This window comes from Acanthopagrus latus, chromosome 5, assembly GCF_904848185.1.
Source record: "Acanthopagrus latus isolate v.2019 chromosome 5, fAcaLat1.1, whole genome shotgun sequence".
NCBI lineage: Eukaryota > Metazoa > Chordata > Actinopteri > Spariformes > Sparidae > Acanthopagrus > Acanthopagrus latus.
Window position 1 is genome coordinate 29,320,010 of NC_051043.1, and position 16,379 is coordinate 29,336,388.

General features: G+C 42.5%; 1 protein-coding gene across 1 annotated transcript; it reads right to left on the reverse strand.

Annotated features, from left to right (window-relative positions):
• Positions 1 to 110: 110 nt before the first annotated feature.
• On the reverse strand, positions 111 to 15,803 carry vps37ba (VPS37B subunit of ESCRT-I a). Its single transcript, XM_037098702.1, has 4 exons — positions 15,612 to 15,803; positions 8,720 to 8,891; positions 3,699 to 3,781; positions 111 to 2,881 (listed from the first exon to the last, which is right to left on the reverse strand). Exons 1-4 carry the CDS (start codon positions 15,714 to 15,716, stop codon positions 2,381 to 2,383), a joined length of 861 nt encoding a protein of 286 aa, XP_036954597.1. The 5' UTR covers positions 15,717 to 15,803; the 3' UTR covers positions 111 to 2,380.
• Between the last annotated feature and the right edge of the window lie 576 nt (positions 15,804 to 16,379).

Below are 16,379 nucleotides of genomic sequence, written 5' to 3' on the forward strand. Positions count from 1 at the left end.
TTGCTTCATTTTCAAAAAAACACTGCAGCTTGTTGTTGTGAGCCAACAGTAGACAGATGTCAGATGTGTTCAAGTGTGTTGTAATAATAAAGCAACCGGATGAAAACAGATATTAAAAAAATTGGAGATTTATTGAACTTGAAAATAGCATTAAATTCCACTTAAACATTCATTATAAGTAAATACCTACAACATTACACTGAAAATGTCACCAGTCACATATAAAACAATGGATACAGAGGATCAGTTCGAACATAAAAAGCAGCTCGACAGCTAAAAAAAAACAAAAAAAAAACAAAACATAAAAAGTATTAAAGAGGAAAAGGCCATGCACAAAAGAATTATCCATTGTTAGTTGTTAGAAATGCTGGTTCATCGAGACGTTGATGCTTCAGCTTCGGCTATTTTTGTAAGTTTTGCCTGCTGACAAGACAAATACGCGTTTGTCCAGTCAGTGGTTCACTTCTTCGCCGTGGAGGTGAACTATCATCACCCAGATATGACACAAAACATTTTCAGAGCCCTGTTATGTCACCAATTAGAAAAAAAACAAAGACAAAAACCACATGCACAAATCTCTAGAATTCACCCCAGGCAAACCCCTCGATACAAAAAAGGAGGAGGAATGGAAGAGAAGGACAAGCACCAATCGGCACACAGCCGGAGGGCGTCTCTCGTCTCTCTGGCACATGTTCAGTATCGATCTCTTCTGGCCTGCAGCTTCTTTAAGTGAGGAAGCAAAGCCTGACAGATGCACAGTCAGACGCTGCCTCTTTCTACTTTAGAGGTGGAACATGAAATCAGCAGCAGCAGGAGGAGGAGAAAAACAAATGTTTGGCCATTTTATTTTCTTTTAAGGGCTGAAAAGGAGGGTGGGTGGGTGGGTGGAGGGGGGATTCTTGCCTCTACAGCTGAGCAAAGAGAAACATGGGAGTAAGTCAGCAGGACGTGATCAACGTCACTTCAAGTGTAGGCACTCGTGGCTCTTCAACAGTGCACAGCGACAGCAGCCGGGAGGAAAACAAAAAGTTAATTTTTCTATCGCACCAGAGAAAATTTTCCTCCCAAAGCCAGGTTGATCTTGCCAGTTTCCCCTTGGAGAAATGTGGCTTGTTTTTCAGCACAACAACATCACAAACAGAGATATGTCGGGGGAACAATGGTCGATTAACTCCACTACATGTTTCACACAGAATAAAAAGGAAAAGGTTTGAACGCAGAGTGATGTGGGAAGTCTTTGGTGTTCAGTGTGACGGGAAACTGAACAAGGATCACATGTATGAGATCCAAAGAACTGTTGGCATCAACTCCAGTCCAAACTGAGGGTGTTGAAGACAACGGACATCATCAAAAGAGGAGTGTAAATTACAACAGGAACCCACAGAAAACAACACACACCAGGAGTGTACTGTATGGCTATACACAAATCCTTCATTTCAGGCAAGGCTCCGCAGGCCTCGGCATTTGTTACAACAGCTCAGCCACTCGTCCTCTTCTTCAACTCTCTTTTGACTTCTGCCCCTGAAACGGATCAAGTACGACGGTCAGCCGTCTTGGACCAGGCAGGTCTCGAGACAAACCCTCGAGCTGAAGCAGAGATACACCAATCACAGCCCTTCCTTTTACACATTAATCAGTCTATCCTGGCTATTATTAACATAACTCCCATTAGTTTGATATCATAAAAAAAAGAGGCTGAAGTTCAAATCGTTCTATGTACCTTGTGAAATTTCCGATTAAAAAAAAAAAAAAATCCACAGCATAGATGCAGTTTCGCCTGAATATATTCTGGGAAAATTATATTTTAATCAAAACTGCACAGTAATTAGGGTCTCGTTTTATTTGCATATACATTACCAGTGAATTAGTATGCTGCAGATGGAAATGATTAAATCAAACCCTTTTTTTTTCTTCATTATTCTGTAAAAGCTTGAGGAAAATGTCTGAATGGAGGTGAGAGACTGAAAACTAATGGGCACGCAGAGTCGAAGGTACTACCAGGAGACAGAAAGTGCTGATAAATGAAGAGTCCCGGCTCAGTGACCCACAGAACTGACACTACAGCCGGCACCGGGCCCATCCACTGACGGGACTCGCGAGACTCGAAGTCGATCTCGTCACGTCATCTTTTTCTTTTTTTCTTTTTACATTAGGAGTGTTGATGGGAGTGAGATGTGAACGAGAATCCACAGAGATTATTGGAGGTCTGCCTCAGCTGAACGTGACCAGACCAGCCATTGCGGGGTCCCGCCTTCTTGCGTTGTGATTGGTCGTATTCCAAGAAGGTCGACGACATAGAAAAAATTGTTCTCACAGGAGCTCCAGTAGTGAAAGGTCCGTGACACACAAACTGCGTCCTCTGAGTGGAAACTGCTGTTGTTTACTGCATGATGAAGCCGGGCTGCGGGGCCATGCGAGGTGCGGGCCGCTGGGGCAGAGCAGGGGGGTACTGGGATAGAAAGTGGCTCGGGTAGCCGGAGGAGACGTTGGGGAAGGGCTGGCCCGTTCTGGGAGGAATCGGTGGGTACGGAGATGCTGAGTAGAAGACAGGAGGCTGGGGGGCAGCGGTCGGAGATGGATTTAGAATTGGGGCCGGCTGGGATGGAGGAGGTGGGGGTTTCCGCCTTGGCTGGGCTACAGGGGAGGAGCCGTTAGTGGCCTCGTTGAGGAAGGAGGAGGGTGAGGGTCTGGCTGCCACCGACACATCCTGGGATCGTGAGGTAGGGACGGACGCCTGCGGCAGCCGCTGACCCTGCAGCACCATCTCCTGCAGCTTCTCGATCTTCACTCTTCTCAGGTGAGCCAGCTTCCTGTTGCTCTGGTAGGAATCGATGAAGGAATCCAGGGTCATGTCGCCATCCAGGAACGAATCGGCCATGTTCTGTTGGCAGAATGGAAGAGATCTGAGTTTTAGAGGGAGAATAGTGACGTACCTTCTGCTGTGGGATTTCACATCTTGTAAAGATCATCTCATGATTATTTCTTCAATCAACCATTTACTCAGTTAAAGGTCCAGGACTTTATTTACCAAAGCACCTGTGGAGGAAGATGTAAATGTGTGCGTGGGAGCTCTCTCATATGAGAAATTAACCATTAACCAAACATGTCCGTTGACCTTTATGCAAAGAACAATGATAAATGTCACCTCATCTACATCCAACGGTTCGCTCGTGCGTGTACAGGCTAATTTACATAGATACACATATGCAGAGTTTAGCTGAGATGTATCTGAGGCCATGTGGACTTTACAGATACTGTCTAATGGAAAACTTTAAAAAAGCTCTTTTTAATCACATGAAATTCACTCAAATTTTTACTCATTTTAAACCTGGTTTTAATCAACCCCAATTAGAGCTAATCTTAGATTAAATTAATCCTGGTGTTGGTGCAGCTCAGCCTTAAAGGATAAGTGTTTAGGACCTATAATTAATTGTGTTTCCAGACTGATTCTCAAGCAGAAAACACAACCGATGAAACATAAATATGTTTGTATTCTGTCCCAGGTTACAAAATCGCGACCTCTACGTTTGTCAGCGATTCTGCGGCCCACACGCTCTCCAACAAGACTCTTGGGTTTAAACAATGACGCCCATGTAGGAGAGGACATCAATGACTGGAAAAGCAGGTATATGAATTACTGCCTGGTGAAAATGCGGGACACATGAAGTCATCCACGGAGGGAGCAATATAATGCTTACCTCTGTCTCCTCTTCTATTTTGGCTCCCTCCGCCTGCAGCAGGGCCAGCAAAATATCCAGGGAGGTGTTTCCTGACTTGCTGTCTGCAACGAAACGAGAGATGAAGAGCACACGTTATTATTTTGCATTTCATGTGCGGTATAAGCAAACAGGCCCTTACCATCCACTATACAAGTAAATATAGTGAGCTAAAGCCTGAGACTACAGACTTCATCTTATATGGTAGTAACCATGTGTCACTGCCCTGACTTTTGTGTTATTTGATCACTTTCGTAACATACCTGTGAACCAGAGCTACAACATTTGTACAACTACAATACTACAATCCATCACCTCCCTTTTTTTTTTTTTACAACGCTTTTCAACCCGTTTGAGTCACAAGACTCTGGTGCAGCGTTTTCCGCAGCGCTCAGAAGCAACACAGATGCATTGTGGATTAAGTGTGATCCATGCCTAAATTAACCACAGAGCAGGAAAAAAAAAAAAAACCAATATCCCCTCAGTTCTTCCACTGAACGTGTGAGTAATAATAACAGGTTTTAATGAGCCTATCACACAAAGCTGCTGCAGGATATGTGAATTGTGCCAATCACAGGCTCGTGACTGGCACATCCAAACAGCCATAACACCGCTCTGTTTGCTGTGAACTTGCAAAGCCCAACTGAGTCAACTGAAACTGACTTAGTGTCTCTAAGGACTTAGCCTGTTTTGTTTGTGTTCCTAGGCAGGACTGAAAGTCAACACCAACGGGAGCTGCGATCGCAGACACAGAGCAGCACCAGGAACACATCGCACGTTACTGATCTCCACTCGAGCATTGTCAACTCACCAAACTCTAATTACAGGAGAGACTCTGGCCTAACCTGATATGTTATTCTATTCAAGGCTTCCTTCTATGCATGATAGCAAGCGAACAAAGATCTTGACAGATTAATTTATGCACAGGACACTGAGGTCAGCCCAGGTTTTTTTTAACAATATTCCTGCACTCAAACTTCCATTTTTATGGATTCAAGGAGGTTCTGTTGATCTTCTGCCTGAAGAATTTCCTTATTTCATTTTAACAGACTTTAATGGTTGCTACAGTTGTGACAGTTAAAGCATAAATCTTCTCCACAGTTTGGCTTGAAGTCATTTCCTTTGTTTTTCCAACATTAATTGAACAGTGAGCTGGATTCACACCGTCGTTCTAACTCAGAAAGTTGAGCAAAATAGATAGATACAACACAATTGAAACAGAAAAGAACCACTAAAGATTTCACTCTAATACACATCATCTATTCCCCATCACCACTTCCCGCAGGCCCGTCTGTGACTTTTATCTGAAGTGATATGTTTTATGTCCCTGACGTCACATTTCACGCCACGAATGCGCCAGAAATAGTTGTAACAGAAGAGAAAACAATAAACTGCACCGGAGATTCCTTCCTGATTTCCGTGCCACCGGCAGATGTTGAGAACGCATCATCACTCTGCTCTGCTCGGGTCTTACGTAAAGATCAAAGCTGAGCCGAGGTGGTAAAAACACACGTCTACTGCAGAGTCAATCGACCCTGGAGTAAATGCCGAGTGTACACATTCCCATTGCACACAAAAGCCTGATCTCAGCAGGTGTAAGTGGGGTTTTTGACCTGTTGAAAAGGAGTACAAACAACTCTCCTCTGAGAACAGCTGATTACTGAGGTGTGTCAGAAGTTTTCCATACACAATGAGCATTGTTGAGTTCATCCATCAACCTCTTGTCGTTGTCATGCCCTCAACTTTCTTTTGTCCGACCCCGATCCACTGTCACTTAAACATTTCTAACTTGTTCTATGGATGTGGTAAATGAGTGATGGTGACTGATGGACGCCGTCGCTTCAAGTTAACTTTATTATCCCCACGAGGGGAATAATAAAGTTTTCTCTCAGTTGTTAGTTAAGTCTGCTTTTCATTTTCCAGTTTTAAATCATTTATATCTGATGATTATCCAACAGTTGGCAGTTTGATTGCATGTCTGAATGTTGTAACCTACTTGTTAACAAGCTCGTCAAACTGGATCGCTGGACTCAAACATAACAAAACAAAATCACCAATCACAGCGGACGGAAACGTGTGGTGAAGCATCAGTGATTCCTGTCACATAAAGAGAAGTTTAACCACTGAACTGTGAAGGACAGAGAACTTGGCCGGACTTAAGTTTCTGTTAAATCTACCAATTATCAAAAAAACTTCTCAGAATCTTTGGCACTCGATCTCAAAACCTCATGTCGGTTTGCCAGATTTTTGTGCTGGCAGTTTAAAAAACCGTTCACGGACAGACGCTTCATTCTTGACACGGCGCTTTGTGTCCGGGGTGAACTCCCATTCCTTTCTGTGTCGCCCTCTCACCCATAACAAGGCGGACTCTCAGGCACATCAGCAGCCTCTCCACACAAAGCTGTGATTCTCTGGCTGTGCGGCGAGCCTGCCGAGTGCCCAACAGACAGTCTGGGCCTGGAGATCATGAGACAGCCATTTAGCAGATGAATCCACATCGACCCTCTGCTGTGAATCAGAAGGGGGGAGTTCTGGTCTGCCTCACTGCCTTTCTCTCTCTCGCTCTCGCTCAGTTTCTTTTTCTCCCACCCTCACAACTTCCCTGCCTGTCAGTCCCATCGTCCACCAGTCCCTCCCACACTCTGTTGCTGTTTTACACCAGCATGACTGGCAACACAATGGTCCACTGTAGGCTGCCGCTGGTGTTGTATGGGCGGCTGCCCTTGGCCCTCCAGAGCCCGATGGACAGTGAAGGCTTATTGCAGAGACATTTTCAGTCAGGGAGGCGGTGCTGGGGGGTGACACTGTCCACAAATGACAACACAGCAAGCTACTGTACGTGGGATCTTTCATCTGGGTCAAATGCTCCTCTCAGCTACGAGCATCGCTGTCCTTCCCCAGCTGCTGTGCAGCAAATCCACAACTAGGGCGGCTGGTGCAGGGAAAGCGGAGGGGGGGCAGGGGGACACCGGGTAACCTACATTTGACAAAAGCCATCGCTCGCCGACAAAACCAACAGACCTGCAGAGCTGCATCCGCGTGCCGACTCCTGTCCGAGAGACAGAAGGCTTGGAATTCAGACTTGAACATTAAACAAAACACAAACCAGAAAAAAAGCACACATTACAAAACATATTTAGCAGGTGGCCATCGTCCTGTAAATAGCAGCAATGACACGGACTGTGACAGACTCTGTGTGGACTGTACACATGACAGCTCCGGGCTTCAACAGTCCGTCTTCTTCCTCTGTGAGGCTTGCAAAGTCAAACTTTTATCAGCGGAGCAGAGTAGTGAATGGCTGGCATGCTATTTTGAGAGAGCTGCTAGGCAACGCCTGCGTCAACAAGGTCACAAGTAGCGTCACTCCCGTCTTCTTCCACACACTGGGAAGTACTGTGAAGGTGTGTGTCGGTGTGGGATATGACGGTCCTCTTTTAGTCTCAATAAGATCCCGCAGCGGAGATGTAATCAGAGCTGGAACTTGCTAAACCTGAATAGAGTTCAATAACAGTGAGTCCTGCAGCAACATGACCACACAGCTTCTGGTAAAAAAAAAAAAGAAAAAAAAAAAAGGATGTGACAGCCTCTGATGGGAAACATGAGAACTGGAGAAACAGGTCTCTTCAGCTTGTGCGCGTCTAAAATGAATTTTTAAAAAACCAAACTGCTGTGGGAGGAAGACATTACACAACACCTGTGTTTCTAATGATGACGTCTGAAAGGAGAGCCCGACTGATACTGGAGACCCGGAGCTGACACCGACAATCAGTATCAGTCAATAAAATCAGCTGACCAATGTATCAGCTCTTAAACTTGAGTTAGATAACAAGCAACCATCTAAACCTTCGCTCTTAGCACTGTTTCTATACTGGACGTTTTAATACAGAGCTGACACGATCAGTCACTGCTGCAGAAACACTTCACTGTAAAAGACGTGTTACGAGCCCTGATCTGTCCCTGAAGCAGACTTTTGTTTCTATCATAATAACTGGAAAAATAACTGAAAAATGTCACTACATTGAGTCAAAATACAATTATTAAGGATTTTTAAGGAGTCGTGTGACGTGGCTCACTGTCACGTTAGAAGCAAGTTCCCTCTTTTTTGCAGTCGGTGATTCAGCTAGCTGTCTTTCTGCAGCGATCTATGAGTGAGTGAGTCGTTAATCTCATGTGTGCGGCTGCTCAGTGGTTACAAACGGTCTTTGGTTGAGAGTATGTGGCAGGCGTGATGCTATTGTTCTCTGATGGGTGACTCAGCCCAGCCCAAATGTCAGAACTTTGCCCACGTCTCCCTCTCATCTCTCTTTCTCTCATCTCCATTACATTATCAATTTCCCTTCAGTCATGATAAAAACAGCAAAACGCTCACACTTAAAAACGAGGCGCCACGATTCTCTCATGAAAAATCACTTTAGACATTTATCGATAATCAAAAACTTGGGTTCTCTAAAACCGTGATGGCTATTTTTAACTATTAGCAGAAATAATTGTTGGGCTGCAGGTCTTTATAAATGGCAAATCATAAAAACCTTAGCTGAACGGGTCATTCAGCAGGTCTGAGGGATTAAAAGTTTCAGGTCGTCCTCGTGGATAAAAGGTTAAGATGCAAGAATACAACGTTCCTGCTTGAACACTTCGCTTAGTCTCCTGATGATTCCAGTTTGTACCGCCGCTGTTGTTACAAATATAAATTACAATCTTGACTATTGTAATAAAGTCTGGGCTGATGTTTTATGGCAAACTGGTATCAATCACAACGTGCTACTATATTAAAACCCTGCAGAGACCACAATCGAACGTGAAAAACAAACAGGTTGCAATTATTAACGTGCGCTGTCATTACTGTGCTGTGCGTTCAGTTTGAAGCCTCTGCTGCAGGCGTGTGTTAATGTATTGCTTCTCCATTACTTCAAGAGAGTATTCAAATTTCGTAAAAGGGCTGGATGTCATTAAAAATTCAAGACACTGAGACAATCTAATCAATAGCTGCACTCCTGCTGTACCTAGGCTGGACTTGCGCATCTGATAGGACTCGAAGCTCTCCTGGAGACTGCTGTAGCGTTTGGTGAGCTGCTCCTTCTTGTGCTCCAGCTGCGGCTGCAGGGCGAGGTTCTGCTCCGCCAGGGTCCGGTTGTTCACCAGCGTCATCTCCTTGCTCTGCTGGACATCCTGCATCTACAAAGGGAGAAAATAAAACATGTCAATAATGTGTTTTGCGGCATCACATCTGCACGTCCATCAATGCACAACTCTTCTTGACAGTCAGGACTTTTGTCTTATATAACGGACTCAAATTTAGCCGTGTGGGGGGGGGGGGGAGTCATTCTCTATAATTAATATAGCTTGTCATAGAAGATAAAAAGAAAGAAAACCTCACTGTAGTGAATATTAACTATGAATCATCGCACTTAACCAGTTTTCACACGACTCCCACAAACCTTTCGAAAGACAAATCATGTTGAAAATCAGCACCAACAGAACGGCCACCTCTCATCTCTTTTCAGAAGTGTGATGTGTGTTATTATTAAGAAGTCTCTCGCAGTTTAAATCATAACGAGGTAAAGAGTTAGTTGGTTTTGTTCATCTGATATCCTGAAAAAAAAAAAAAAGCTGTAAAAGCGACTGTCACTGAACAATAGAGCCTTTCGGGACGGACATGTTGACGTGTCACAGCTGGATAGCCACAGTCGTATCTAATAACATTAATTATGGCTGCATTCCATTCAGGTGTGCTAGTACCCGTGCGTGCTATTGCTTACCTGACTCACTCATTGTTTCCCCTTAGGTCATCATGCCCTCATTCACTCATTCACTGTTCCAGCTATCATTCACTCTGTAGTCGACTATTAATAGTGAGCAGTAACTTTGTGTTTTGGACACAGTATTTTCATTTTGTCTCACGGCTGTCAGGTGGAGTGCACACTCAGACATTCATAAAACATTTGGCAATCAACATAGACCCCTGTCGAGCGCCATATTCTGGGCTGGTGGCAGTATTAGGAAGTTAAAATGTCTGATATCGATATATAAGCTGATTGTAATGATCCTTGAAATGTGGCTTTAAAAAACCTGTTATGTAAAATATGTAAACTTCATGGGATTTAATGAATTATAAATTATCCTGGGAATGTTTTTGAGATTCAGAATATTTAATAAACAGAAAACAAAGCGCTCTGTGTAGAAATTTATATTCATGATGTGCACAGCCGCTGTGACAGCTTACTGGGACTCCTGAAGAGAGAGGAGACATCATGGTTGTTATTCTTATTTTTTTTTTTCATGCTGCATTCATGTCATATTATCAAGGGCGGAATTACAAGCATCCAGATCTAGATTTGGATGAAACGTTCACGTCATCCTCCAAGATTTAATTCCAAGTTTGAGGCACCGTACCTTTCTGACAGCTACATATCTTCAACTTGGTGCAAAGAAATACAGGAGTACCAACAGATCGCTAGTAAACGGCTGCAGTATAAAAAAACCTCAATCACTCGCAATTTGTATTATTTTACTGTTTTTGGCTCGACCATTCTGCGGGCACTGTTGGAGCGCAGCATTACACCTGTGCTTTTCCTTAAACAAGTCAATGTCTGTGATCAACCACACTGTTACGTCAACACGCTGGTGTGTCAGTCTTGATAGATGGCACTGGCAGGCTCCATAAAGTCGGGGGACTGAAAATGCAGCGGAGGCGGAGATGCACTTTGACCCTCCAGTTTCTACAGTAGGCTTCTCTAAAAATCTGAAGTTCCGAGCTCAAGCTGAAATAATCCTGATGACATCATTAGCTCCTGGCTGGTAAGTAAGTTAGGTAGGTAAAAATTGACAGAGTGCCCCTTTAATGTAGGTCTGAACTGACATCATGAAGACAGGTGGGAAGAACAGCACGATATAGTGGAGGACTGAATAAAAAAGGGTCTCCTGCTGCTTTTCAAATGACTCATTTCACACATCACAACCAACCAGGACATGTAGGAAAACTCTATAAATACACCATAACGTAGGCCGTGATTATGGAAAAGCTTCTAAAAGTGACGGAGGCACTGAAGCCTCGTTAGGTGGTCGGACTGAACGGGAAAACAACATTTAAAGCAGGAGAAGCAGCTGAATCTCTCTATTACCGACTGCACTTTGCACCGTCACATCCTGAGGTGACCGGCGGCCCTTTTGACGAGAGCCGCTCTGCTCGTTTATCGCGGCTCACTAAAGAAGCAAACCTTTAAATAGCATCCACAACTGCAGGCTTGCTCAGTCAAACCAAACACAATAATTGTTTGCTGGGGGAAATACTCCCCGATGCTCCGCTCGCTCCATACAGGCCGAAATAATCACAGGAAATGTAGGTCAAGCTCGTCTGGACGGACCACAGACCTGAATTTTGAAGAGCTGGTGTAGTAACCCACAATTAGATACAGAACGACGAGTACACCGTTCACAAAAAAATAAAAACCGAAACAGAGAGTCGCTATATGAGTAATGTGGTTAACACGGCGGTTTAACAGTCTGCAGATTAGTATCAAGACAAAAAATTACAGTACAGAAACACCAAAATACATCTAATTAGATCTACAGTTGAGAAACTGTGTCATCATTACATAATTGTTTGTCCACCGAGTGGATTTTAATGCTGAAACATGTCCAGCTTGGTTAGTATCTTGGTTCATCAATCTATCAGATTGTTTCTATTAAAAATGAATAACCATCAGCTGTAATCAGACTCTCTTTTAATTAACAGTATCGGTTAGGCTATAATTAATAAGAGAGGTGCAGTCTCCCTGCAACACTGTGAGAGTGTGTGTGTGAGAGAGACCTTTAAAAATGAAGAAGAGGAAGTCTATACTGATGCAGAACAGAGTCATCAGAGTGGAGTCACGAGAATAAGCGAGTGAGACAGGAGGCAAATGTCATGAAACAGGAAGGTCTTGCACTAAGTGGACTGAAATTTGGAAGAAGTAGAGGGCTCACCTCTGCGCCTGGGTTCGATTCCCAGGTACGATAACACACAGAAGATGAAAAACACTAATTTTTGCTTCTTATAACTATAAAAATAAGAAGATTAGCGGGAGAAATAACTGATCATGAGCGTGAGAAGGCATTAAAAACAGGGAAACCACCTCTTAAATCGGGAGCGTCGGCAGGTATGGAATATAAAAATATGACAACATGTAATTAGAAAGATGAGACACCTGAGAGTTACTTCACTCACCAAAACCAATAATCAAAACAAACAAAACCTTGCAGAGCCGGTTCTGTGTATTAGCTCAGAGAACTCCCTAACCTTTCTTTTTCATTTCTGCAGCTGAAACTAGATGGTATTTTATCGTCTTCATGACAAAGTGCATCATCTTGACTTGCAAAATTATCTTGTAAATTAGTAACTTCTGTTAAATCACTTCTTAAAGCCCACTTTTTGAACTGAATGTTATACCTTTTACTGCTCTCAGACTATTGTCTGTTTTTAATTCCTCCCTTGTGATGTCTTCTTTCCTTTTCTCTTAACGTCATTTACCTCTTTTAACCTATTTATCTTTTTATCTGTTCCTAATTCCACTGATGTGATGTCATCTTCCAATTGTTCATCATCATCCATTTATTTAGTTTTTTTAATCACTTTTATTCCTTGTACTTATAATGACTAATATTGACTTGTTGTGTGTTTACATTTTCTGTTCTGCCTTCTTGTTTTAACTTCACCTTAAATAAAGTTTCCTTGTGTTTGTCTTCATAGTTTCCTGCTTTCACTTGTAAACTCTGTTTTTAAAAAGTGCTACATGAATAAAAGGTATATCATTATTTTTACGAAGTTGATTATATCTTATATGTGATTCATGGAAAAATTCAAATTATATTATTAGAAAAGCATGTCATTATTACAATCCACCCAAAGACAAGACACCAAAACCTTAAAATAATATCTGCTCTGTTACAATAAACTTGAGCTACAGCATGCGTGCCCTGGAAAAGCCACTCCTGGATTTAGAGAAAGGACTCAAATAGATAAGGAGCCAGAGGCGAGAGACAGAGCTCACCTTAATCTTAACTCAATTCCAAAATGTAACGTACAACAGGAAGCTTAAACGAGCTGAAACATAATGTGGGCACATTATAAAAACTGGGTCACCTCCAGAATCAAGCTCATAATGGCTCCAGCCCAGTGGACGCTCAAAATACTGCTGAGAAAAATGTGTTTTTCAGCCTTCACTTCCCTCAAATAACAAGCCACAAATAAGATACTGTGACATTTACGTTAAATGTAGTGTGTAACAATAAACCTGTGACACACAATACATACAGGTATGATGCTTTTCTAGTGGAAAAACAGGAAGTAATCCAACTAAACAAATTCGAGACAGCGCTATTTGCATTATTCAAAGGGCGACGCATGTGCTGCCTTCACTGGGTGTTCTGAAAAACTAGGAGATTATAACCTCCAGCGAAACATGTGTGTACATCACAGGTGAGGGTTTGTGTCTATATGCTACAGCTGTATACTTCTCAGCACTCTCAGGTTTCACTCAACGCCATATGACACCCACTCCTTTGTTCCCATCCAGTGTGTTTTAAAGACAGAATTTCCCAGACAGTTCCACCTTTCGGTTCGGGCATGTCTTTACTTGACTTGTCCTCTTCCGCCAACGTTTCCCATAATCTTATGACCGACTAAAGTCAACAACTGCAGTGTCATTGCAGTAAACAAGTCCCTCCCTCTCTGTTAGCTATTGGAAGAGGGAAAAATGAAACCATGGAGACAATCAAACAGGGTGTGGATCAGAAACAGAGCTGACAACACAAAAGGCCAGCTCACTGCACAACATTCATCCAAAAGAGCTAAGAATAGACAAAGTGTACAGTATTCTTCTTGTTTTGCGAGGTAAATGGATCTGACGCACTTCAGACGAGATACAGAAGCTTAATGCAGCAGCTTGCTCACGTTGTTCTGAGAAGACAGGCTTTCATTAGATTTCAGGCAATGAGATCTTACGGTACTTGTGTTCACAGAATGAGGCTGCCTGAGAGAAAGCCACAGCACCATGACGACACACAAGAAACATTCCTGCGTCCTGAACATGTGTGTTTTATGTTTTTAATTAGTGATCAGGTCCGAGCTGAACGGGGAGAGAGAAGCTGCTTCCTTAAAAGTTTGCACCTTCACAGTTAAAGACAGAAAACAAAGCGTACGAGTACAGTGGGATTAAAGTAGATTAAAGCCGACCCTGGAAAGGACCTCGCTGGAAGGCGCAGTAGCATGGGAAATAATCAGAAGCATTAATCCTGTATGAAATCTGTTTAATCTGTTCAATCTCTGTCTAAATACACAAAATGTCTGTCTGCGGTAAAACCTTTCCAGGGACCAGGGCTTTGTTATCACTCTGTGTATGGAAAACAAATTAGGTTTATCAGCTGCTGATCATCGCAAGGACACATTTATGATAGAGTGAAAAGCAGGTAACCATTTATTGGAAATTTACTGACTCACTGTGCCACAGAGGCAAGGCCATGGACTCCTGCCACGAGCCAGCTGCTTGTATAGAGTGGTGTAGTTTATAGTCCTCAAACCTGTATATCAGTTTGCATTGTTGCATTTCCTGTTTCCTCATCTCAAAGTTTAATAGTTTTTTTTGTTTTCAGTTAAATGTCTGAAATACCGGCTTAAGATATTTAGCATTACATGTCCCACAACTGAATTATAAAATGTTAAAAATGGTGGTTGCCGTGGACACTTTTATTAATAATTTATCTTTACAACTTGTACATTGATCAGTTAATAGAAAACATGTGTAGTCGTGGTTAAGTCATAATCTTGGCAGTGGTGAGGTTTAAGTCATGAGACCGTGATGTAGCCTGTTTATAGCCTAACATTTTACTTCCTAGTGATTTAATGCTTAGATAACCACAAAAGTGGTGTTCATCTATAAAGATTATCTTGATGAGCAAAACCTGTAATTTTCATATAAACTTGTGTTTGCCACAGAGATTATTTTCAGTAATTATCCAAAATCCGATTCAAAACTCCCATTGAAACAGCATGATGCTAACTTCCGGGTTAGCCTACACACATACGTCATCGCTACGCCTCTCCACTGAGAATCCCATGGTGAAAAGTGTCAATTTAAGCTTCTTTACCAACTGCATTTCATACACACTTCATGTAACCTCGTTTTAGAATTGTTCTGAATAAATAAAATAATCTGCTGAATTCGGCATGTTTGCTCTAATCTTTAATGCAGCAACTGACGCGAACAACCACTTCATTATCATTATTATCATGTTGTAAACACTACTTATAGTTCTGGGTGTAATATGAGCTGGTTAATAATTAATAGCCTGCTTAAGTTCTGTTTTCCTCGCTACCGGGCTCACCTGTGCCGGCAGAAACACCAGCCTTAAATCGGCAGATTTGTGAGTGGAGTTTGGCATTACGTCCTGTCTGAAAGAGAGCGTCTGAACCAGGCTGGGCTTAAAATGTACATTTTCTTGTCAAAAAATGACTCAGCATTGGAGTGGCCATTAAAAATGTATTGTTTTGACTGTAGTCGAGCTTCTGCTGTTTGCTGTAAAACAGTCTTATGGAGCGACAATTTCGCAAAACTGGGAATCCCAGTGTGCTCAAACTTGAGACAATGCTTCGCCCCCCAAGGTTAACGATTTGTAACCCGTGTTAGCTTCCACAACGTTAAACTTCGGCTGACAACACTTACTGACGGTTAAATCCGCAGCTGGACTGGACGGAACCGATTCGGTAACTGTACCGTAGTGAACGACAGGGAAGCACAACAAAGGGAGTGAGAGGAAGAAAAACACACACACACACACACACACACACACACAGTGACCGAGAAAAAGGAGTCAGTAGCTAGCTTGGGACTACAAAAGAGAAACAGCTTTACAACATACCTCGTCCATCTCCTGGACCATTTTTGTGAGTTTCTCGTCGTCCTCCAGAATTTCGTTGAGCTGAGTCATCGTGTAGGCGCTGAACTTGTTGGAAAAACTAGACATTTTTTCAGCTGTGGTCGTGTGTTTCTCCTCGCCTGTGCTCTCTCCTCTCGCCGTCCAGATTGTGACAGCTGACTGAGCTTCTCTTACAGGAAGTAGTCAGAGGAGACACCAGGCCCGCAGCCGCCTTCACGGGCCGTCGGAAATTCTGCCATCGCCGGAAAAAAAAACAAAAAACATTGAAATGCATTAAAGCTTTGAATTAGACTTTTCGATTAAGTACATTTAAATCACTTTACTACCAGAATAAAAACAAACACACATCAACCACTCTCTAACCCCTCTGGCAGTAATCAATGTAAAGCACTAGATGCATCTCGTATTATCTCTGTCAGTAGATTCATAACCGTATAAAAACATACATAACATCATTTTTATTTTTTCACATATAAGTGCAGCTAAAAAAAAATACACCAAAATTGATGCATTCTTTTTTTTTTCTTCCTGTAACTGAATTCAAAAAGTGAAACTGTATATTCCAGATTAATTACACATAAAGTGAAATATGCCAATATTACATAAGACCAATTTAAAAAAAGAAAGAAATTATAATACAGAGATATCGACCTTATGGAAAGTATGTTAATTTATGCACTCAATACTTGGTCGGGGCTCCTTTTGCACGAATTACCGCATCAATGCAGCGTGGCATGGAAGCCCAGGTTT

Excerpts from the sequence above, each read along its gene's own strand:
- vps37ba (XM_037098702.1), bottom strand. The coding sequence starts at position 15,716 with ATGTCTAGTTTTTCCAACAAGTTCAGCGCCTACACGATGACTCAGCTC. Across the intron at positions 8,892-15,611 it reads TGGTCCAGGAGATGGACGAG|ATGCAGGATGTCCAGCAGAG; the intron begins GTATGTTGTAAA and ends CTCCCTTTGTAG. Across the intron at positions 3,782-8,719 it reads GATGCGCAAGTCCAGCCTAG|ACAGCAAGTCAGGAAACACC; the intron begins GTACAGCAGGAG and ends GTTTCGTTGCAG.